Below are 23,688 nucleotides of genomic sequence, written 5' to 3'. Positions count from 1 at the left end.
TGCTCAGCAACAGGAGGTTGAATGAGGTGGTAGAAGAGCCTTGATTAAATCTGCAGGGGGTTATGGGTTCCACTCCACTGTACTGAGCTGCTGGCAACACACAGCCATCCAGCATGTCCCAAATCCTGCACAAGTCGGCTGAGGTGGGAGGCTTCGCTCATTGTGTTTTCCCAGATTAGAGCAATTTCAGAGGGCTTTGTCCACTTTGATTCGGGACATGTGTTTAACTGATGGTCACGCCGTAGTCATGCTAACAGGGGAAATATATAACTTGATATTTTTCCAGTCAGAAGATTGACCCTCTCCTCAGCTCATGTTCCGTTTATGCGAAAGTTGGGTCAGCAGACAAGAGGCACCGCCTCAGAAGGAATGCGTAGTTAATGCTACAATCACACTCAAATTAGTCAGGGTCGTCGAGAAATTCCTCAGGGTTCTTTAAATGGAGTGGGGTGGTGTGGAGCTCTGTGCCTGTTAAAACATCCACTTAACGACTGAGAAATGTCTGCCAAAAATTTTTAAATGCTGCAGGGCTTCTGGGGAAACAGGTGAAGCTTGGTCCATGAGCATGCACCAACATAACAAACCTAACTAAACAAGTTTGTTTACCAGTTGGTTTTAAGTTTCTAAATAAAATACTAAATACGTGGACACACATGACCACACCTTCTTGAATCACCACATGACTTTCCACATGTTAATGTTTTCACTTTGCTTATGCAGCTGACAGGCCCAAACCCTTGCTTATCTGTCCTGTGTTAAACCCCTCTGCCTCCGTGCCCGCCAAAGATGATCCTCCATGTTCCAATTGCAGAGATTACCTCATGCACTGAGGTTTGGTTTAAGCCCTTTAACTCCAGACATGAGAATTTCATGAAGCAGCAGCCATTTGTTAAAAATGGGATACTGTACAATAGCACGTCACACCATTCCCTCCTGTATAAATCCTTTTCTCACTGCATGTTTGGAGAATGCCACAGGATAATGCTGGATGAAGGACTATGGAGCCTGGCATAGTGACAGTGACACAGCAGAGACGGTATGGATCTATTCTCTGGATTCCCCTCCGGACAGGAACGTGTGAAATCATTGTAATTGAACACCTCAAAGGCAAGTGTGTTGGCTTTGATGTGACAGTGACCTCACTTTCACAGCTTCTGCAAAATCCTCATGTCTAGACTACAGTACATACTTTGATTAGCCACAACCACTTTTTTCTTGTTGGTTCTACATGAGATTCCCACACACCGCCACTTGTGCTGTGCTCACAATTGCAGCTACCTTTGCTCTGCTTCACTTTTGGAGAGGTGCACCTGCCCAACTTCATTTCAGGCTGCTGACGGCTTCTCTCATCAGCCATCACATAGAATGACCAAATGACCTCACCTACTCTCCAATGTTAGTTTTCCCGCTAGTGTTTTTCCCTGGGATTTATTTATCAAAAGGGGTGGGGTGGGGTGGGGGGGCACAAAGAGGAGCTTTATTCTACCACACCCCTCACCCTCCCATCGGAAGATCAACTTCTCTGGAATGTCTGCCCCCCACATTGATGGCCATGTTCTTTTAAAGCAATTAATTTTTTTTCTTTCTATTTAGTTCTTATGGCTTAAATCCTCAATGGGTCTGATTAATGTTCCAATTTGAGAATGAGAATGCGCTTCCTCCACCAGCATTTATAGGGCATTGACTGCTGTGCCCTTAAAGAAGTAGTCCTGCAACATTCTGGCATCTCTCCCTCTCCCCCTACTGTGATTGATAGAGTAGCCGCAAAAGGGGAAACATTGGTCTGCCTCATGTTCTTATAAACATCAACACGCTGCTTAGGAAAAGCAGGCCTCCCCTTCCAGTGCCAGACGTGTAAATAAGCTTCCCTGTGGGAAGTGGGAGGACCACTGCGTTGTGCAGAACTCTCACGTACACCAGTAATCATTACCATTGTTTATGCTCCAGAGCATGCACACAAAAATGCAGGCATTTTTCTTTATGTGGCCATTGCTGCATATCAAATGAAAATGCATCTCAGGCCTTCCAGAAAACAAAACGGCCCACAAACTTACTGGGATGTAGCATGCTGCCTCCTAGGATGCTCTCATAACACTAACTCCCTCTAGAGGCTGAGAACAGCACTGTTCTTTTCCTCACACCAATGTGGCGTAATCATTCTGCCTTGTGTTTATCACTACAGACACACTGCTTCATCCTCCCACTGTGTGCTAAAGTTATGCGTTAAAAAGAAGGATGGGGCTGTCTTTTAGCTGGAAGGCGGATGGTTTGAATCCCAATGATTCAACGAGTCAGTTCCAAGATTTTCTTCTGTTTTTCTGCTCTCTTGGTCCAGTCCTCTGTACAGCACTATTGCACCCTTGATCAAGACACATGACCCAAAGTGCCCAAAGATTTAACAGATTATATATATATATATATATATATATGAATGTTCATTGCTCTGCAACTGGAGAGAAAAAGGCTCTATTGCTTCTGGAGTCCTACCAGTGACCACAGCCTGCTACAATCTTGGTGACCTCCACATATGTGCTGCAGACTACACCACCATTTCAGTATGTTAGCCACCTACACACATTGTATATGTATGCTTGGTAGCTTTGTATAATTTAAAATAAATATGTGAATATTCTGTAATCAGGAAAATTGCACTCATTGTCATTACAGTCCTCACAACAGACACTGGAACCAAAGCTGTCTACAGTGTATAAAAAACGATTGATTATGATGTGGAAAGAACTTGATAAGCTGAATAGTACATACGTTTTTGTTTGTTTGTTTGTTTGTTTGTGTGTTTGTTTGTTTTACATTTTTTTCACTCTAAAATTAAAAACAATCTCCTGGTCAATACATTGTTTGTATAAACTTTCTGTCATCTTCATGAATGACTAATACTCTAATACATCTTCTCTGGCACAGGGTTTGTTTTTACTGAGTATGTGGACTAAGACCCATTCAAAATCTGAATGATTTTACATAAAACATTTTGTTTTAATATGTAAACAGAGCTTACGAACTCCCTGTGTCAGTAAATGGGTTAAAAAAAAAAAAGCGTCTTGGTCTTGTATACTAGGTTTTCTCTCTGTGCCCATGGCAAAGAAACAGCATCTGGAGTTGTTTAGACAGCAAAGAGACCTCAAAATGTTGAAAAGTATGAACCGAGATGAGAATATTGCTCTATTCCTGCCAATAGATGGGTAACATTGCCTTATTTTTGCTGTTTCTGAATACTTAAGGTGTACCTGGCTCTAACTTCAGGAGAAAACAAACTGCATGAGTTTTCTTCAGGAGAACACAGACTGAAATTGATATAAAACTAAACTGCTCAGGTTATAAACAGGTTTCTGTGGTAATTTAAACACTGAATAAGAACTTACAGACAACTTAAATTTCAGCCGTGTACAAGCAGGTCATTTTTTCCTTCAAGCCTAAGTTTCCACCTTAAAAGATGCAGAGCTTCTGAATGTAAACAAACCAGAGAGAGTAACAGTCCCCCACAATCATAAATATTGTCTTTAAATGCCATGAAGTACCATTCACTCTTCAGTTCATACATGTGAATTGGCCAACGCTGTTTCCAGTTCACTGTTTTTGTGATGTCACTATATCATTGCATTTCCATATATCTACCTAATAAGTCCACAACTGCTTAGCCTTGGCCATTCACAGTCACATTAAAAGGAGCATTTACACCTGGACTGCTTGAATGAGAGCAGCCAATCATAAAAGGACTCCTTTACATATGTCAGTCTTAAAAAGAAAGAACTTGAGCTTGTTTAGTTCTGAGCATTAAAGGAAGTTGGAATTTGGTCATGTTGAAATGATTTAACATTTGAAACTGGTTTGTGGAGAGAAAACCACACCACTGTTATAAGTGGTCTTAAGTGAATAGAAAAAGTGAAATACAAGAAAAATGTGGGATATGGGAACTTTTACATTTTAATTCTAGTATTCCTGCTGTCCTGAATATCACCTCTATATGACTTTTAAATATATAGCATATTGTATTATATTATGTTACAATTATCCACTTACCATACAGGAACATTTAGCTCTGCATACTTTATTAGCCCCCATTCATGCCGTTCTTTAATGATTAGGACTCCAAGAATCCCACCATCAGTGCTGCAATGAAGTGGTGGTGCTGGTACCAGAGTATCAGACTCAGCAGTGCTACTGGAGTTTTTAAACCTCAGTGTCCTGTGAGCATGGTCCAGTGATCACTAAACCATTAAAATGACTAGAGGATGACCAACAGAAACTATGTAGCAACACGAGCCACTGTACAAAGTGAACCAAGAAGGGAAATATGGCAAATAGAGGGCACAGTAAATGGACACAATGCAGCACTGCTGTGTCTGAACCACGTGTACCAGCAAAACACCCACTAACACATCACCACATCTGTGTCACTGCAGCGCTGAGAATTACACCACTCAGATTATACCTGCTCCTTTATGGGGTCCTGATCATTAAAACACAGGGAAAAGGGGCTAACAAAATATGCCAAACTGTAAATGTAGAAACTGTAGGAACACAGAGGTTTGAAGTTAATTGATGGTCAGGGTGTGTTTGCAAAAGTTTGGCTTTATTATTAATAATTAACTTTTGTATTCATTTATTGGCTCGTTTAAGTTGATCCTCCTGCTGTGTGAAGAGGCCTGATGACTCCTATGAGAGCTAAAAAGCAGAGGCTAGACTACACTGGTAATGCTTGTCATGATGAACAGACAGGAGCATATGACCATGTGTTTTGTTTTGTTTTTTCACTGTCAGTGCCGGTTTGGGGGGGGTGGGGGCGTGGAGGGTGGAGGTTTGGATAGGGTGTGACGTGGGGGGCTCGCCCTCTAAATAAACTTTGGAGTTCAGAAAGGGGGGAAAGGGACGGCAGAGAGCTGAAGTCATCAGTTATCGAACGGGAGCGTGTTGGGCTCGCGTACAGAGAGAGAGAGAGAGAGAGAGAGAGAGAGAGAGAGAGAGAGAGAGAGAGAGAGAGAGAGAAAGTTGCTCAACCGTGAGGTTCTGAGCTATGGAGATTGCGTCAGTAATATAAAAAGAAAGCTTATATTGCTGTTTCATAGATACTTGGGAGTTTGTGTTAAAGTTGGAGCTCTGACTGCGTGAGGACCTCCTCCTGCTGTTGTTCCACGCCGCGCGCGCGCGCGATACAGCGGCCTTTTTCACACCTGGATTTACTGCGCTCAGGATACCTCTCGCGCTTCCACACGCCTCTAACCTTGGCATTCTACGGCTTCTTTTTTGTGCTATGACCGAAGGACCTGAAGAACTCTCCTCGTGCCCGTGATATGAGCGACAGTCCCGGGACACCTCCGTGACGCGCGTGCACTTCTGAAGTTCTTTGATCCACGGTTCCGCGGCCGCATGTGGACTGCGATCAGGATGTTACTGCCCGCGCGGCCCGGGGCTTTTCGGGCCAGCAGAGTTTGTCCCGAGCCCAGCCGGGGCAGGAGCGCGTGAGCATCGTCCACCATCCATTCATCCATCCATTTAGCCATCCATCCATCCATCCATCCATCCCCGGCTCTCCATAACCAACACAAACCCACCCACCCACACTAACGCCTGGTTACTATGCGATTACAACAGCTGCTCTCCCTGGTTCTGATCTTGCACTGGATGGAGGACGCGGACTGTCAGCATCACGCCTCCAAACACCGGCAGCACAAGCGTAAGTAAGCACGCGCGCGGCACGGATGCTTCACGCGCACCTGCATGCGCGCGTCCGGAGCGCCGCGTACGAAACCACTGTTTCTGCTCCTGTGGGAGTGACATGCTCTGTTGAATTTCGGACTGAATATATCCCGAAAAGTATAAACTTTCTGACATTTTAATGGGGCATACAAATACTCTTTACATGCACAAAAGAAAAAAAACCTTGATATGTTTGTGTTCACTCAGAAAATGTCACTTGATCAGGTGTATCCAAATATTTGCATGAGATTTTGCGTTTTCAGAAAACTGGGCGTTCAGTAATATCAGTGGAACAGCAGCACGCTCCGAACATTACAAATATACACTGCGTTGAGTGTGGTTGTGTGCAAACCTTTGCTTAATTTAATACCTATAAAAGACACCTTCTTAAATAATAATAATTTCCTGCGTATTACACCAAAAATATAAAAATAATTTTAAAAAGATCAGAAACTCTAAATCAGAAGTTGCAAAAATGTTATTCTCTGTAGAAGATAACTTCTCACAAAATGTGCCATTGACATATTTTAAATAGGCATCAGGGTTTATCCCTGTTTCACTGTAAAACACAGTGCAGCAGAGTACGGCAGTGTAAATAATAATAATAATAATAATAATGTAAAAATAACGTAATGGAAATTCTGCAAAAAAAGTATATTAAAGAGTTAATACATTACAAACCACAATAAAACCGAGGCATTAATTTGAGGTTAAATTAGGCTTAAACGCTTTTTAAAGTGTGTGCACTCTTGCCCATATTTTTAAGACAGAGGCCACATTGCTCGAGCTCAAGCAAGACTTTCCACTTGTAAATTGGGCTCTGAATATTTTCTTCTTGAGAACATAACATTTGCTTTTATTGGACATGAACCTGAGTTATTAGGTTTTGATAAGTTATTTTCTTGTTTAAAATTGTCCTCGAAAATATTAAGGGCATTAAGAGTTCACTGTCAAGATATTTCACGGAAGGAGGAGAAACGAGGATTTTACACAGACTCCGTGTTAAACATATGCGCCTGCGTACTCGCTCATAGTCTAGCTATGCGCTTCAGTGTCTCCCCCAATCTCCTCTGGTCACCCCCCACCCCGGGGCTGCGCTCCAATCGCTTGTTTGGGTCGCTCTCTAGTGGTCAGCGCGGTATGTGGAGTGGACCAGTCTCTGCGCCTGAGTGACTGACTGATTTGGGGCAACAGTGGTGTAGCGTCTTCCCAAACACGCCGCTGTCATTAAAACATTAAAGGTGTATGTTGGTTGCTGATGGTGTCCAATAGGCGGTATCAGTTATTTGTTTTCCTGACGGTTTGAACAAGAGGCTTATGACTGATTCTAAATTATTCAACGGTTCTCGACTAAAGGTGTTCTACAGGTAACCAGTCATCTATAGCTGGGGCCATCGTCGTCCTCATTATTCCAACGCGTTTTGTTTTAAATATCATGTCAGGCCTCTACTGAAAATGGGGCAAGAACAGCCGTGACTCAACAGAAACGTTAGTTAAGTTTCTATGTGTAAATGATATCACGGGTTTACTCGAAAAAGTTCCAGAATGGTTTGTAAAATGGAGTGAACCCATAAACTTTTCTCCAGAAACCAAACTTATTTTGCAGTTAAACCGTAGTAAGATTGGACACAGCCAGTAAACAGAAATGTAATGTTTGTTTTTTAAATGTGTAACTGACACAAACCAAGAAAGCACTTTGTTTTGGATTAGGCCCACAGCAAAGCCTCACAAGGAGCCTTTGCTTTTTCTTCAGGTTCAAGTCTGTTTTCTAGTTTCTTTTCCTTGCAGTAATGGGCTGAAGTAGTCTATAGGAAACATATGAACGTGTAAACCTGGTTAATGTAGTATCATGACCTGGGCTTATTTATGATACTGAGCCAGCAGTGAGAACTGTGCTCAGGCCATTGTATTCTATGTATGTGGTTTGTGGTTTTATGCTCAGGATGGAGATATAATCCTCCCTCAGGAAGCTTGTTAGTTCAATTAACTGCACATTTCACATTTCTTTGGTTTTCCTTATTTTTTGTTTCCTGCTAATGATGTCAGTTTTGCCATACAGCTGCAAGTTTTATGTGTAATGCAGATGAAATGATATTGGTAGCATGTTTAATGGATGGTTTACTTATGAAACAAACTGTCAGTGCTGTGATATACATGATCTGAGGCTAATTGAGGGAGATGTGATCATCTGTGACAGACGGACAGATGGGTGAACGACCACAGCCACAATAAAAGTTTGCGGTGATTGATCCAGCGGTCGAACGCCCTTCATCGCATCCTGCTTCCTTTACAGAAGTCATGTGTCTATGTGCAACCATGACTGTGACTTTTGAAAGAAGGCATGTTTTAGCCAGTGGAGGACGTTTTCAAATGGGTGGAAACAGCATTACAGTTTACTGTAGTCCCCTTTGGTCACAGCATTCAAACAAAATTTCAGCGGTCTTCACTATGAGTCGGTCAGAGAACTCATGTAAATATACAGATGCTAGAGATGGTGCTGTTTTGTTGTGCTTTGGAAGAACAATTTAACGGTTTAATCACTGAACCTTTCAGATTACTTTTTGTTTAGATATTGGAAAATATTGTATCTCAAGAAAATGGTATATTTACAGAAAAGCAAAAGGAAAATAAGTTTATAAAAATGGTTTATTTTATAAATGTGTTCATTTAACAGGAAATGTTTGATGTAAATCGCGCTGGTATTTATAAATCACATTATCACATTTATTTTAAACTTTGTTTAAACAGCAACAATATTGAGTTCTTCCATATAAGGTAAAGGTTCTCAACCAAAGGATGTCCCATCTAAGAACCACTGAAGAACCTTCATTACTAAGAGGGCTGTTTGTGTATATTGTCTATGTTTGTCGTTGAGTCGCATGGACAAAACACTTGACTGAGATTTCAGATAAACCCCCAATCTGTAGCAGAGTGCCGCTCCATTTTAACAACTGGCTCCAGAATTCAATCCAGATCGCCTGCAAATTAAACACCTTATGTTTGTTAAATATGCCAAATGCCATTTCTGCAATACGCATACATGCTATACTGATCAGTAATTCTCATTTATTTTGTTTGCTTCATTTTAACTAATCATAGTTGTCTGTGTGTGGCCGCCTCATATCATTAATGTCTCAGGAAATAAACTGTGTTCTACAATGACTCAGACCACAAGTCTCTGGGCATGGCTCAGTGTTGGGCCTTAATTCTCGAGTCTGAAACACTGTTATTTAATTAAGTTTTAACTGTGCCACTAATCAGTTTGATTCAGGGAATGCTCATTTTCTTGCGGTCGCTGGGGTTGAACCATGGTGAAACATTTGGGAGAGTTCAGATCTCAGGAGTGCTCGTGCTGGGGTTATACAAGTTAGGCCCAGAGCCTGTGGCGGCACGAGGGCAGGCAGAATTCCTCTGTGTTAAGGGTTCTGTGAATTAGATGGCCTTGGCAGGAATGCATGTGGGCAAATGGACAGCAGTTGTAAAGATTGCAGAGATATGTCAAACTTAATATCCATGATCTATTGCAATCTGGCAGCCGACACCGAACAGGGGGAATTAGAGATGGAAAAAAAAATATGCCCGAGTGCAGTTCAGTGGCATGGAATGCAAGCTCAAAGAAGAAATAGGTTGAAAACATCTCCTTGCACGTGGTATAAACCTTCTTGTAATGTGTTTTTATGCCAGCGCAGAGGTCTGAACATAAAGATTGGGTTAAGATCATACTGGTTTTAATTAGTTATCTTTAAAGGTCTGATAACTGTGTTTATGGTACTGAACCATTTCAAGTCCTAAAAAAACGGAGCTAAGCTTAAAGCCAAATTGTTCGTTATGAAATTACGCTTTTGTTTAGTGTCAGAAAAATAACTTTCACACTAGTAACAGCTTGTATTGTTGCTTGCTTCCCTTAATAATGGACTCAGAACACAGGTGTACCCAGAGGAAAATTAGATTGCTTAAACTGTGCTCTTTAATGGCTTAAGAGAAGAAATTCCAGTCCTCCTACAGTTGCTGAGGAACGTCACTGCAAAAAGGAGACGTGAAACAAAATTAAAGAAACATGTATGAAACTCTTTTTAGATTATGGGAATTTGCCATGCTCACTGTCTCTCCTGCATTATGAAGCCTAAGTGTTGAGGTCGGCCTCTCCTAAATTCAGAGACATCTACCATCTGAGCCTCTGACCTGTGAGAAACACATGGAACCAATTGACTTCAATCAGGAGTACTCTCTTACACAGCCAAGGCGCGCCATCCATTTTTAGGCTTTGGAATTCAGTGAGGTATTTAATGTAAATCAGTCACCTTGGCACGCCACTGTAAGCCTGCACTATTATGCTGATGTAATCAAGGGGCATATGCTCTATTTATCCAACTGCTGTGCTGGATGCTTGACTAACTGTTTGACATTAGACTTCCAACTCAAACAAGGTCTTTCATAGGCCACATGTCCTGGACAGCTCAGGAGAAGAAAAAGACATTGCACCCCTAACTAGGTAATTCCTTTACAAACTGATCATGCTCTGGCCTAATCCAGAATCAGGATCAAAATCAAGCTTTATTAGCCAAGTATGTTTTCACACTCAAGGAATTTGCCTTTGGTTACACAGTAGCTCACAATACACTGAAGCTGACAATAGAGGTTTCTCAGTTGTGCAGTCACATACACATCCCATACATACACTGTCACATGCATGTAAATATCCATGAGCTAACAATGTTTATTGTTTTAACTGGCTCTTTTTATTTGAAAATGCCAAGTAATATTTGTTTCTTAAATTATGATTTCATTCCCATAAGTAATATATAAAATGTATTTCATCTGACACTTACCTTTGCAAACAAAAGAACCCAACATTATCCAACATTAGTTTAAAGGCATTCATTGTGCTCCTATATCTAGAGATAATGTTTATCTACTCCTCTCTCACACAGAATGAGTCTTATTAATAACTAGCAGTGTTTATTACATTGTTAGAATCATACACACGTCTTGTTTCCTATTTGGTTGTGCACCCTGATCTATAGGATATTCACTGTAAATTCTCCAGAGCCTTAAAAAGCCACATTTGAGCAATCTATCTCTTTCTGGGATTAAAGTAGGAGAGTGCACAAATAAGCAAACTCAATGTTTTAGCCATATGGTCTACAATATAATAAACTAATGAGTGAAACTCTCAACAGTTTGGATTCTGACGCTTTTTATGTTTAGGCAAAATTATGGTGAATTTAAAGATATTAAATTAGATGTGAATTCAAGCAGTGTATGCATTTTCAAAAGCTTGACAATTGCCGATTAAATTAATTGCATGTTTCCCAGATATTTGTTTATGCTGTCCTTCTGCAGCAGTGCAAAACTTTCTGAAAATAAACAGATGACACCCCAAATGTAGGTCACAGAGGTGGTTTGGAATGTTTCCGTAAACCATTCAGGTATATGAATAGTATATGAAATATATTCTTTACTCATGTCCTGAGGCTGACCATTGTGTCTTAAACTGTGTTGTCTAGAAACAATAAAAAAATGCCTGGTGGGCCCTCAGTGAAGGGGGAATGTAGTGACTCACAGACAGCGATGACACAGGAGCCGATGGAGTGAGAGTGTTTTCTCAAATATGTCATGTGGCCACGGGGAAGCTCTTACTCACTCTTTTTTGTGGCAGATCCCATGCTCTCACACTGGCACGGCTGGATTGTCACTGGTATCTCTGTCACAGCAGGGCAGATCTGTTATTGCGCTTATGGATACAACCGCTACTGTGCTGGTGTGTGCGTGCAAGCCCCGGTATGCATCGTGTCTCTGCTGATTAGTTTCTCTGGCAGGACAGTCCACAGGCGAGGGTGCTTCCTGTCATGTTTATTATTACACTACATTATGGTCATTGTCGCAGCCTTAATTGATAGCTCTGCTCTTTCTTGAGCCAAACCTGGAACCGTTTAACTGTTCCCAATGTTCCTACTTGCATTTCAAAACGTGGACAGAACCCAAAGTCCAGCTTTTGCATGGATGGTTTGGAATTTTTCAGGAAAATTATTGAGGTGTTTGGACAGAACAAACAGTTTCTTTGCTGTTCGGATGCTGGGGGCTGATGTTTTCCAAATGTTCTATGAACAGAAGCTAAAGATATTAATTTATGTCAGAATTATATCCAAACCAGAACTCAAAATATGGTTAGATAACTTTTGATAGGCCAGTTGCACAATATGAGAAATGAATATGAGCAGTGTATTCAGTAAGTGAAGAGGTTCTAACCGTAGGTCATTTATCATTATGGTTTTAACCATGATAAGTAAAATGTAAGGATGAGACAAATGAAACAGAGTTGGCCTGTGATGCACTCATTGCAGAAAGTGATTCCCTGGCAAGCAAAACATCTTAAATGTACATAATGCATCTATGTCTCATTAAGAGACTGTCATAAGAATACATTAGTCAGCTCATCAAGAGAACTCAAGGCAATATGATGCACACAGTGTTACCATGATACAGAGGTAAATATAGAAGAGTAAGGAATACTTCTGAAGTCCCTACATAAATGTTTTCACTGCACTGGGAGGTCAATAATATTCCTTCAAGCTTTCTTGAAACAAGCACAATGTTATGCCAGTACTTTGTAAATAAATAGGCTTAACATTTTTATTCCATTTCATAATGAAATGGGTTAGTTGCTGAACAATGCCAAACATTTTCAATGCTACATTTTTTGTTTTAATATTCTGCTGTTTTTATTTTTAATGTTGTAGGTGGGAGTCCAGTCTGTCCAGGAGGCTGCCTGACCTGCTCGGTTTATAATGGCTGTCTGACATGTCTGCCCAAGCTCTTTATGCACCTGGAGAGGGATGGCATGCGGCAGATTGGCGTGTGTCTGGCATCCTGTCCCAAAGGGTTCTTTGGCACTCGTTCTCCTGAAAAAAATGACTGCTCAAGTAAGAATCACACAAATTTTTTGATGTAGTTGTTAGTTAAAACCTTGAACTTTATGCTTATCTTTTATTTATTATGTTTAAGTCAGGTAGTTATAAGAGAGAGGAATTAAAATATATGGACTTTAGGGATTTAACCTCTTGAATCCTAATCTGGTTTAACCATTATTAAAAAATACTTAAACAATATGGTTATAGTAATTTTTCAAAAGCAGTCTTAAATATAATATGTTACTATATACTCATGTAATTACAAAAAATAACTAAATTAACGCTTTATTAACTAAGTAAAAATAATACGATTGTATTATATCAGTGCTCAATTAATTTAGGAAATAATAAAAATTCAAGCATTATGATAATTATGTTAAAAAATGTATTATATTTATCCATGATGTCTAAGCACTTCATGACCAAACATAAGTGCACCAATACTCAACTTTAAATGTATTGTTATTTAAATTGTTTGCTAAATGTTATGAAGCTGCTCTGCAGAAGAGTACAAGAGCTTAAAAGTACTTTTTGAACTTACAGAGTGTGGCTCAGAGTGTGACACATGCTTCGACAAGAACTTCTGCACCCGTTGCAGAGCAGGATCATACCTACACAAAGGGAAATGCCAAGAGAGCTGCCCTGATGACCTAGTACCCAGCGATGCCAAAAGGGAGTGTGTCCCTCGTAAGTATCGCCATCTGCTATCAGAATAGTTCAAATAGTTCAGAGTTTCACGCTGGAATAAGTATGTATTGTTATTTCTAAATATCTGTCCTGTGATGGCTGTGGTGTCTGTTTTGGTGTGTTGGTCTTGCAGCATGTCCGCTGGACTGTGACTCCTGTATAAACAGTGACACCTGCACAAGATGTATGGCAGGGCATTATCTGCTACATGGTCAGTGTCACAATGTCTGTCCTGAGGACTTTGAGCCCAGTGAGCAGCTGATGGAGTGTGTTCCTTCAGGTCAGTGCCAAAGAACCAAGTTGTCTAAGGGGGTGCAAATACTTACTAGGCTTTTGCTCTGTTAATGCTTCCGTTCCAACCCTGGCTCTTGTTGCAAAAGGGGGCAAAAAAAAGATTTTAAATGGTTTTAAATCATGGCTGAGGCACATTTGCAATTGCACATGACTCAGTATGTACACATTTCACCACATACAGATCGACTTTTATTATGCATTTATGTGTCAAGTTTTCTCTGTTTTATAGAACCAGTAAGACACTCAAGGTTTTGTTTTTACAGTTAATTAATTCTCCTTTGTATCATGGAATAAATGTGGTGATATACTGCCTGCTATTACTTATTTCATTAAAATATCATAAAACTTCACCACATTCAGATCATTGTGATGGATCAGTGTCTTTTTACACCAGTGGTGTTTTACATGTTCACCTGACTCAATTAAAAATCTCATCAGTAGGCCCTTTCTGAGTTGAGGTGGGTGAGTTACCACAGGGAAAGCACTACAGTGTGCAGGGGAAGGAGTGATCCAAGATTGTGGTTCGGAAATATTTCACTGCTGGTTTCCTAATCACAATGTCATGGGTCTATGTATGTGTTTGTATGAGAGAATAGACAGAGAGAATGAAACCTTGAGTGACTGATCCTGACTGTCTGATTATCCTGTCTCTTATTTCTCAGTGCACTGTGAGGTCGGAGAGTGGAGCGAGTGGAGTCCGTGTTTGAGGATAGGGAAAACCTGCTTCAGGGAAGAAACCCGAACTCGAAAAGTTCTGCAGAACCCAAGCCTTCAGGGCCAGCCCTGCCCAGCTACATCAGAGAGGAGAGATTGCTTTAAAAGAAAGAAATGTGGTAAGTTTCTTATGTAAATGCTGATATTAGGATATGACATTAAGGGTATAGGTAGCGGGGCCTTTGTTGGTAAAACCTTTATGGCTTTTATTTTTTGCATCTATAGCTCAAGGAGACTCAATCAGTTAGATTTGTTTTATAATAATTTATGTCAAAATTACTGACAAACAATAACATTTTGGGATGGTTTCCCAGACAGGGATTTAGCATAGTCCTGGACTACCACACAGCATCTTCCACTGAAAGGAGGATATAGACCTGGATTAGGCTTAATCCCTGTCTGGGAAGCCATCTCATAGTGACCTTGGTGTAATATATGAGTAATAAGTGCATTTTGCTAAATATGAATGACTGAACGAGATGGAAGCCAGTTCCAAGTGGATTCACAAGGGGTGAGTGCTTCAACACCAGCAACTGGAGTATAGTATTTGTAGTTTTTTTTTTTTTTGGTGGGCAGCAGAGATACTGATCTGTTGCAGGGGCCCTCTAGCTTTTAATGCCATTAGACTCTTGTTGGCTAGCACCAATGAAGCAATGTACAAGTTTCGCATTATCTAGTTATTTTCATGTCCAAAAAAGAAAATGAGTAGTAAAGTGTGTAAATCAAGCAGCTCAAGGAGGCCTAATAAAAAGCCTTGCGTGATTGCTTCCTAACCCATGGAAGTTTTTCCTCCCTCTCATCGCCTCTAATCAAATGGGGAGTCTGTTTTTTAGGCAGCATGTATAATCTGGAGTTAGTGGGCAGTTATCATACTCTTTTTAATGTAATGTGTTTTTTGAAAAGAACAGTCATTGTGCTCAGTGGTGAGTGGTGAAAGACCTGTGAGCCTGTGCCAAATGTCAGAAGCATTTAGAGTTGAAGGGATCAACCAGTTTCATACCTCATAAAACAAGATTCCTTTTTTAATTATATTAAGAGGCAGAAATAGTTTCTAACCAAAACAAAACTAAAACATGGAGCACTTTCAGGGATTGACTGTGCTGTTAAGGCATATGTATATGGTTGTGTTTTGAATATTAGTTTGTTTGGACTGTGGTGTGCAGGGCGTGTAATTGTGTATAGTGATAGATAACAGACTAGCCCACTGACCACAACCCTTATTAATTCCCTGTGCCTCCGAGCTCATATCAAAGTTCTTAAAGCTTGAGAGCCGTCCAGTTTTTTTGCCACTAATGTGGAGATAAATATACTTATATGGGGTAATTCATTACAGGATATGTTGTCACTAGGTCTAAGTGCACAGAGGCCAAAGCATGAATGGAGGGAATGGAGCAATTACAAAAACTTCTCTTTACTACCATCTACTTCTGTTGCTTTTATATTTTTGTTTTATTCACCTAAGAATAACACAGAAGCACTTACACACATGCCTTTTGCCTGCTGGGGTTTCCGTGGCGATTAGTCCGTAGTAAGGAGTCGGTGTGATGTTGATCCCAAGGGGCCGCCTCTGAGGGAGTGTGTTACACACTGCAGACGCGGTTATTGACCTCACCCCCCGTCTGTGATTACCCAGCTGCCCCCGCTGCCGGAACATCAACTGAGCACTAATTATCTGCCAGGGCTCTGTCCCATCCGTGTTTATGTTCTGCGTACACCAGCAGGGTCAGTGGTCCGACCCCCCGCCGGCTCTGAGTAATCCCAAGTAACCCCCTGACACTGATACATCCTCCCCCTCACACCCTCGCAAACACACTCATAAACACTCATACACACAAGCATGGCTTTGTTTTTGCTCCTGCCAGGTCTTTCTCCACTTCTTTCCTCTACTTTGCTATTTGTTCTTCCTCCAGTGCTGCCTGACCTTTTCCTCGCAGCCTGTTCAAATCTAGCGGTCCAGTCATGCCTCTTCACTTCACCTCTTACCACCTCTTTCACCACGAGGCTTGTACAGGCTTCTATCTACAGTTCAGAATTGTTCTTTGGAGTAATGCTGTAGAAGAACCATTTTTGGTTCCATAAACATGCGTTTTTGTAAATGAGAGATTTTTTTTTATATCTACTCTATAATGTCAGTGTTAGACACCAACTTTAAAGTAAATTCATAAATAACTTTACACATTGAAAATATAAATATAAATATAAAATATAAGCCTAGAATATTGAGGCTTCTGAAAATGGCCTCTACAATGTGATTGTGAGAGTTTTGGTGGTCTGGCCTTTCTGATAGACTAGGATTTTGAAGGAGCATAAAATCAAAATCCAGTTTTGAGCCGTACGATGGGTTCTTAGCCAACAACAATTTAATATTACAATGTAAAATTATAGATTTTTGTAATATGAAAGCATCCATTTGAATTAATCAAAGAAGCACTTATGGACACAGGGAGTCATAATTACTGCTCTTTTTTTTACACTAGTGTTTATCGTTATCTTTTTATAACTTGATAATTTACCGTTTTGTTATGCCTTCATAAGTTTATTTTTAAATTAAAAACATCTTGCCAGGCTTTGTTGCTGTCCACAGGCTGTCTATGATTATTGGATTTTTCTTCTTGAAACCTTTCCCAGCATGGTCCCTAAAGTTCTCGGTAGGATTTAAATCTGGTCATTGTGCTGGTCTTGTCATCACTTGGAGTTTCTCCTCAAATTGCTAACTTGATCTGTGTGGCATCTTGCATTGTCTCCATGGAGTATCCAGGCTATTGTGGCTTTCCTTCTTTAAGCACAAAGGATCATATAGATCCCTTTTTCCAGTTTACAAAACATTTTCTCAGCATGTGTGTCAGAGCAATTCTTTTTGCTAGTGTACAATTTACATGATCTGTGTCCAAACTATGTCTGCCCAATATGTAAGTCCATAACCTGACCAAACCAACTCAATTCAGTTTCTGGGTTAATTTGCCCTTGGGACCTCTGCCCCTTTATTTGTGCCTGCTAGGACAGTCTCTGCCAGGCTTCAAAGCCTGGGGCATTCCTCCTGTGGGACACACCAGAGCCTTTAATCCCGGCCTGGCTCCTGCCAAAAGCCCCCGGACGACAGCACCCCCCACCCCACCCCACCCACCCACCCACACACACACACACACACACACACACACACACACACACACACACACACACACACACACACACTCATTAATATAATTGCAATGTTCTGCACCCCACATCGTATCTAGTTTGAGCCATCTCCAGGAACACAGTGCTGATGTTCACTACTCTACTCTAGTATAAACAGCTGCTCAAGCTACAGCATTTATAAGGACCTGGAGGTGATTTTAAATGACTTTGTTTTGTCTTTTCTCTGATAATTATGTCTGGTTTAGCATGCCTCTCTCTCTCTCTCACTCACTTCTCCTCCCCTCAATCACCCCTTTTTAAAAATTATGAATAATAAATGCCAGATGACGCCTGCTTCTCCTATGGTGAAATAGTGACACTGAGCTGTGAAACAGACGGGAATCCCAGCCAAGCTCTGGCAGCGAACTACCTTTTGGGGTTGCAACATGTTTTTAAGTACTCTGTAGCTTGTTTGTCAATGATATGCACGTGATGAATAGATCCATTTTCATAAGGCTGAATTTTTTAAATGCTAGATAGAGCACCTGTGAAACAGTTGTGTTACCGATCCAACTTTAAACTGACGCCACCCTGATCCTTCATACAAATCATCTAACGAGGCCTTCCATCTGCTCCAGCAGTGGTGACCAGATGCTGAAGAATGTGTTACATCTCTGAAGAAAGTGCCTGCATAATGATGTCCCATTTGGAACCAATGCATCGCTTGACAGTTTATAGAAATAGTAGACAGCCTTCCAGCTTTGAAAGGGCCCCAGTAAACATATCCATAATGATCTGAACAGCACCCTGATGGTGTTATGGCTTGGTTTGTAGGAAACGCAGAGATTATGACTAATCCACTGATCTCTAAATCGTTATGACAAAGAAAACAATGTGTGCAGAGGGGACTTCCTGTGTATAAAGAGCCTGGATGGAGAAAGGGAGGGAGTGAGTGAGTGTGTGTGTGTGTATGTTCATTGAAGGGTTAATCTCTTGCATGACTGAAATTGGACATCACTTTCCTAACAATCACAACTGACTCTTGTGCGTGAGAGGTGTTGTTGAGTTTGCATGGTTGTCCTAAACTGGCCTATAGTGAGTGAGAGAGAGGGGGAGAGAGAGAGAGATGAGCAGTTGTGACTCCTCAGTGCAGACACTTGCACCCTTCATTATTTCTGCGTCTACTCTAAACAGCCGTGGCTGGTAGGGCCCCGTATCACTCTGGCTGAACCCCAGGAATGTGTGGGTCAGTGTAGGCTGCAGCGGGCAGCCTGCCCTGACCCCCAACCACCAGCAGAGAGAACACTGCTGATTAATAGAGTCCAGAGGGGAGGTGAGGGGGGCTGTGTGTCCACCTCAGCACTTTTCCAATCCTCCACACAACAGAGCTCAGCCTTGCTCCACTCACCCACTGATAAGCCTCAGACAAGAATTAAATTTGGCTTGCTGTGAGTGTTGAGCAACAGATAATGTAACATCAACAGTTTTATTTTAAAGTTCTCTATTTTTGAAAAATAGAGTCAGAAATGAGAAGCATTATTTGCCAAGTGTTTAGAAAAGTCAAAAAATCTGGAAAGAGGTTGTTGAACAGCATTGACATCTTGTGGCTGGTATAAGAACAGCAACGGAGGGATCCATTCCAATTATGTGTAGATAGTTTTCATTTTTCTTCTCAATAAATATTGTTATATACACACATTCATTAAGAAAAATTACGAAAAGTGTATTTGAGTTTGAGAAAGGCGCTTTATGAATTAATCAAATTATTTTAATTAATAATATTATTCCTGTCTGATCAGGGCGTATGGCTTGTGTACTTGTTATGCTAGGTATCATTTTGGAATGAAACTCTTCACATTCTACCTGAATATCTGAAACGACTGACATGGAGTTGCATTTCAGAAAGCCCATTTGTGGTAAAAGCTGGCTGTAGGGAAAACTCGGTTGCTGCCAACCCCAAGTGTGAGCAGTTAATTTTATGTTGATCACAAGTAACAGTAATGACCTAGATGATTATCTAAGGTTGTCCCTAAAAAGAGCTGATGTTGAATATGTTCATTTTGAATGGTAATGATAAATATGTAATGATTTTATTAACTAAAATAATCATAATTTATAATTCTCAACCTGTTTAACCAGGATGTTTCTGTTACTGGGAAATGTGTAAAACACCTCTGTTCTGACTGGCTGACCTGCACTGTGCTTCATTAATATTTTTGCTTAAGAGGCACCTATATGTCAATGTAATTTTCTGCATGAGACAATAAGACATTCAAAAAACATTTCCAAATTAGTTTATCTTAAATTCGATGTTCTATACAGAGTAATGTTAATATTTACTGTGCTTGTGGCACCTCTATTACATGAATATTACATAAGTTATTACATAAATAATAACTTAATTTATTAAATTAATTTAGGGAATAAATGAATTTTGGGCGGCACGGTAGCGCAGCAGGTAGGTGTCCCAGTCACACAGCTCCAGGGACCTGGAGGTTGTGGGTTCGAATCCTGCTCCGGGTTACTGTCGATGAGGAGTTGGTGTGTTCTCCCTGTGTCCGCGTGGGTTTCCTCCAGGTGCTCTGGTTTCCTCCCACAGTCCAAAAACACACGTTGGTAGGTGGATTGGCGACTCAAAAGTGTCCATGTGTGTGAGTGTGTGTGTTGCCTTGTGAAGGACTGGCACCCCCTCCAGGGTGTGTTCTTGCCTTGCGCCCAATGATTCCAGGTAGGCTCTGGACCCACCGTGATCCTGAACTGGATAAGCGGTTACAGATAATAAATGAATTTAATAAGGAATAAGCACAGCAAAATAATTTGCATTGAAATTTTCTGTTTGTGGGATAATATTATATCCAAAAAATATCTGTGAGTTTTGGTTTAGGCGATTTAAAACAGGTGATTTTTGATGTTAGTGACTGAACGTAGTGTAATATATAGACTTCAGCTAATGGTGATGTTACTTGTTTACAACCACAGCACATTTTCAGTATAGATTAAAGCTAATGTTTGATGCTTAAAGCAAACTGATTCTGCTTGTTTTACTTCCTCATATCTGGACTGCACTTAATGTAGAATCAGCTTAAGACTGTTATAGCTTTTATATTTTTATACTGCAGCTAACCTTAAGTTTTCATCTTTTGCCAGGAAAAGAGAAAAGCTTGCATAAAGAAGACAAAGGCGTGAGGAAGAATCGTAAAGAGAAAGCAAATGGCGAAGGCCGCCGAGAGCGGAAGAGGGAGAGAGAAAAGGAGAGGGAGACTGGAGACAGAGAAGAGTCTGAAAACAGGAACAAAACAGAACAGCGCCGTAGACGGGCCCAGAGCAGAGACCCTGGAGCAGTACAGAGAGGAGCTGCACACTGATCCACTCCAATAACACGCCCTTATTCCTCTCATCCCTCAGCCCCTTAACCCCTGGCTTTCGGGGTTGCTGCTGCTACCTGTGTAATTTAAATGTATACTGTATATGCACAAGAGACAGGAGGCACTGCTCAGTCGAGTGACCATGGACAGCGTGGCTAAAAATTAACCCCTGCTCCCCCATTGCCCTCAAAGGGCACCTATAGCTCTTCCTATAGTCACATGGAGCCCTGGCACAGCCTTGGAACAATAATGAACTCTGCAGACTAGAGAGACACCCCAAGCTGACAGCAGTCAGAGGACCTGTTAGGTCAGAATTTATGCTGTCCTGGTACAGCATCGCTTCATGGTTTGAATGTAGGTTTGTGTGATATTATGTAGAGTTGCTGTTGTATAAACGTCTATAATTTTTTTCTTGCTGAGTAAATTAAAAAAAATGAGCATGCTTGCTGGTGTCATGGACATTGCCTGCCAATAAGGCTATGACTGCATGATGGACTGGTGAAATTGGACCAGACTGGGCAGGTTATTATACTGCTCATTATATTGTATGAAGAGGTAATGGTTCTCCCTGCAATGTTTAATTCTTCTTTGTTCAGAGTCTTTGGAACAAAGGGTAAGTTTTGCCTGTTTATAATAATAGAATCTGAGCTTTCAATTAAGCCATCTGACCAGAAATCAAAAGTACCTGTATGTCCAATAAATAATGATGTTTGTATGTTGCTGCAGTTTTTCCCCCCCCTCACGCTACTGCAGAAAACCAAGCATTTGTACATCACATTCTGGGCCACTAGGTCTATTGTGAGGAGAACCATGCTTTTAGACACATATTTTTATGTATTACCAGGGTATGCTCTCTCTCTCTCTCTCTGTATGTATGTATGATATATATATATATATATATATATATATATATATATATATATATATATATATATATATATATATATATATATATATATATATATATATGTATGATATATATATATATATATATATATATATATATATATATATATATATCATAAGGATAGAGAGAGAGAGAGACATTGTAAACAAAGGGAAGACACTTTAAACAAGTAAAGGTTACATAGGAATACAGGTGTAGTACAGTGGCCCTAAATAATTGATTGTCTACACGTTTCCACTGTTATTCTTTAAAAGCTTAAAAGCTAAAAGGTTTTATTAACCTTTTAAGCCCAACTGAATTCTAGGTACGTCTTCTGGATTCCTCACTATGTAGGATTACAGTTTGTTTTTCACTCTTTAATGCATTTTATCATAAAAGCAATAGAAATTACAATTGTTTAGTGATAGATTACACTATATACCATTTATATCCCTATTACATCATATACAGTTGACATAAAGCAGTCACAAAATCCTAACAATTTCGTAATGTCAAAACATTTTACAAATCTTGTAATATAAGTTAGCAAAAGATAAGTCTTTGGTCAAAAACAAATAAACAAAGAGAAATATTTAAATGTTTTTGTTGTACCCTAGTTGGGTGACATGGTGGCGCAGCAGGTTGTGTCACAGTGAAACAGCTCCAAGGTCCTTGAGGTTGTGAGTTCGAGTCCTGCTCTGGGTGACCGTGAGGAGTTTGGTGTGCCACACCTGTGTCTGCGTGGGTTTCCTTCCATGGTCCAAATTCACACACTGGTAGGTGGATTGGCGACTCCAAAGTGTCCATCGGTATATGTGAGTGTGTTGCCCTGTGAAGGACTGGCGCCCTCTCCAGGGTGTGTTCCTGCCTTGCACCCAGTGATTTTGGATAAGCAGTTGCAGACAATGAATGAATGTTTTGACTTTCAGTGAAGTAGCAAAGCACACATGAATTTCAAATGTCTCCATCCTCTGTGCCTAGTGGCACTCCTATAGGTTGTAAAACTAAGGTTAATAGTGAATTAAATGTTAGACAAGAAGTTTAATTGTGAGTATAAATTACAGTATTTATTATTTACCATTGATTATTTATACAAAGAGGGAGTAGAGAGCCATTAGCATCAAAAGATATCAAGATACTAAACTAGTTATTTGGGAATGGGAATTGCTCCTCATCACATGAAGAATTCTGTCACTTCTTTATCCTGTTCTGGGATGCTGTGAGTATGAAGCCTACCAGGATTCACTGGGTGCACCAGGCGTCATCTAAAAAGACATTAAAAGGAACATCTCCAATTGTGGGGAAACGCAGTCCTAAACTCTTAAGCTTTTAAGGTGTAATGGTATGTTTGAAGGAAATAACGATTCTTGTGGGTGAAGTTTAACGTCTGTACGTTTTTATACACTGTTTGTATTACCACAGAAACTAATTTGTAACTTGAGTTTAGTTTAGTAGCACTTTCAGTAATGCAGTTTGCCGTCTTCCAAATCTGGAGACATTTCCAACTTAAGTGATCCGAATCAGCAAAAATAACTCAATATTACCCACCTATGGAACAGGAATAGTGCAATCCTCACTTTTGATTTGTGCTTTTCAACATTTAGAGTTTTCTTTGTTTTCTAAACATTTCCAGATACATCTGCCATGAGTAAAGAGAAAGATATTGGACTGAGACAGTTATTTTTACTCATTTACAGGCACTGGGGCTTCATAGACACATTAGACCGGTTTTGAGCACGCAAACGGGGAGGAAACATTCAGAATTTTATAAAAAGTATTTTTTGATTACAATCATGAATTTCTGCGTAGTTCCTATGCAAAGATAAAGAAGAAAACATGTCTTGGTTGACTGACTGAATTTAAGATAAAAGCCTACTTCTTGCCATGGTATTATTAGAAGGTACATATTTCTTGGCAGGTTGTCTTTTGTTTGCCTATAGGTTTCATAGTCAGCCTGTTCTGTAGACTCCTAGAATTATGTGCATCACAGCACTGTATTGCA

General features: G+C 40.4%; 1 protein-coding gene across 1 annotated transcript; it reads left to right on the top strand.

Moving 5' to 3' along the window:
* The first annotated feature begins 4,936 nt into the window (after positions 1-4,936).
* On the top strand, positions 4,937-21,605 carry rspo3 (R-spondin 3). The gene is made up of 6 exons (XM_066683516.1): positions 4,937-5,689; positions 12,453-12,635; positions 13,167-13,310; positions 13,444-13,590; positions 14,267-14,437; positions 20,583-21,605. The coding sequence occupies exons 1-6, from the start codon at positions 5,593-5,595 to the stop codon at positions 20,798-20,800; spliced, it is 960 nt and encodes a 319-aa protein (XP_066539613.1). The 5' UTR covers positions 4,937-5,592; the 3' UTR covers positions 20,801-21,605.
* The last annotated feature ends 2,083 nt before the right edge of the window (positions 21,606-23,688 follow it).

This window comes from Hoplias malabaricus, chromosome 10 (assembly GCF_029633855.1).
Source record: "Hoplias malabaricus isolate fHopMal1 chromosome 10, fHopMal1.hap1, whole genome shotgun sequence".
NCBI lineage: Eukaryota > Metazoa > Chordata > Actinopteri > Characiformes > Erythrinidae > Hoplias > Hoplias malabaricus.
The sequence above is the reverse complement of the archived record's forward strand: the minus strand, read 5'-3'. Positions and strand labels throughout refer to the sequence as shown.

What these genes read in the sequence shown, in the direction of transcription:
- rspo3 (XM_066683516.1), top strand. Translation starts at nt 5,593, where the DNA reads ATGCGATTACAACAGCTGCTCTCCCTGGTTCTGATCTTGCACTGGATG. An exon ending in TGAAAAAAATGACTGCTCAA is followed by an intron (nt 12,636 to 13,166) that starts GTAAGAATCACA and finishes TTGAACTTACAG; the next exon opens with AGTGTGGCTCAGAGTGTGAC. An exon ending in GATGGAGTGTGTTCCTTCAG is followed by an intron (nt 13,591 to 14,266) that starts GTCAGTGCCAAA and finishes CTTATTTCTCAG; the next exon opens with TGCACTGTGAGGTCGGAGAG.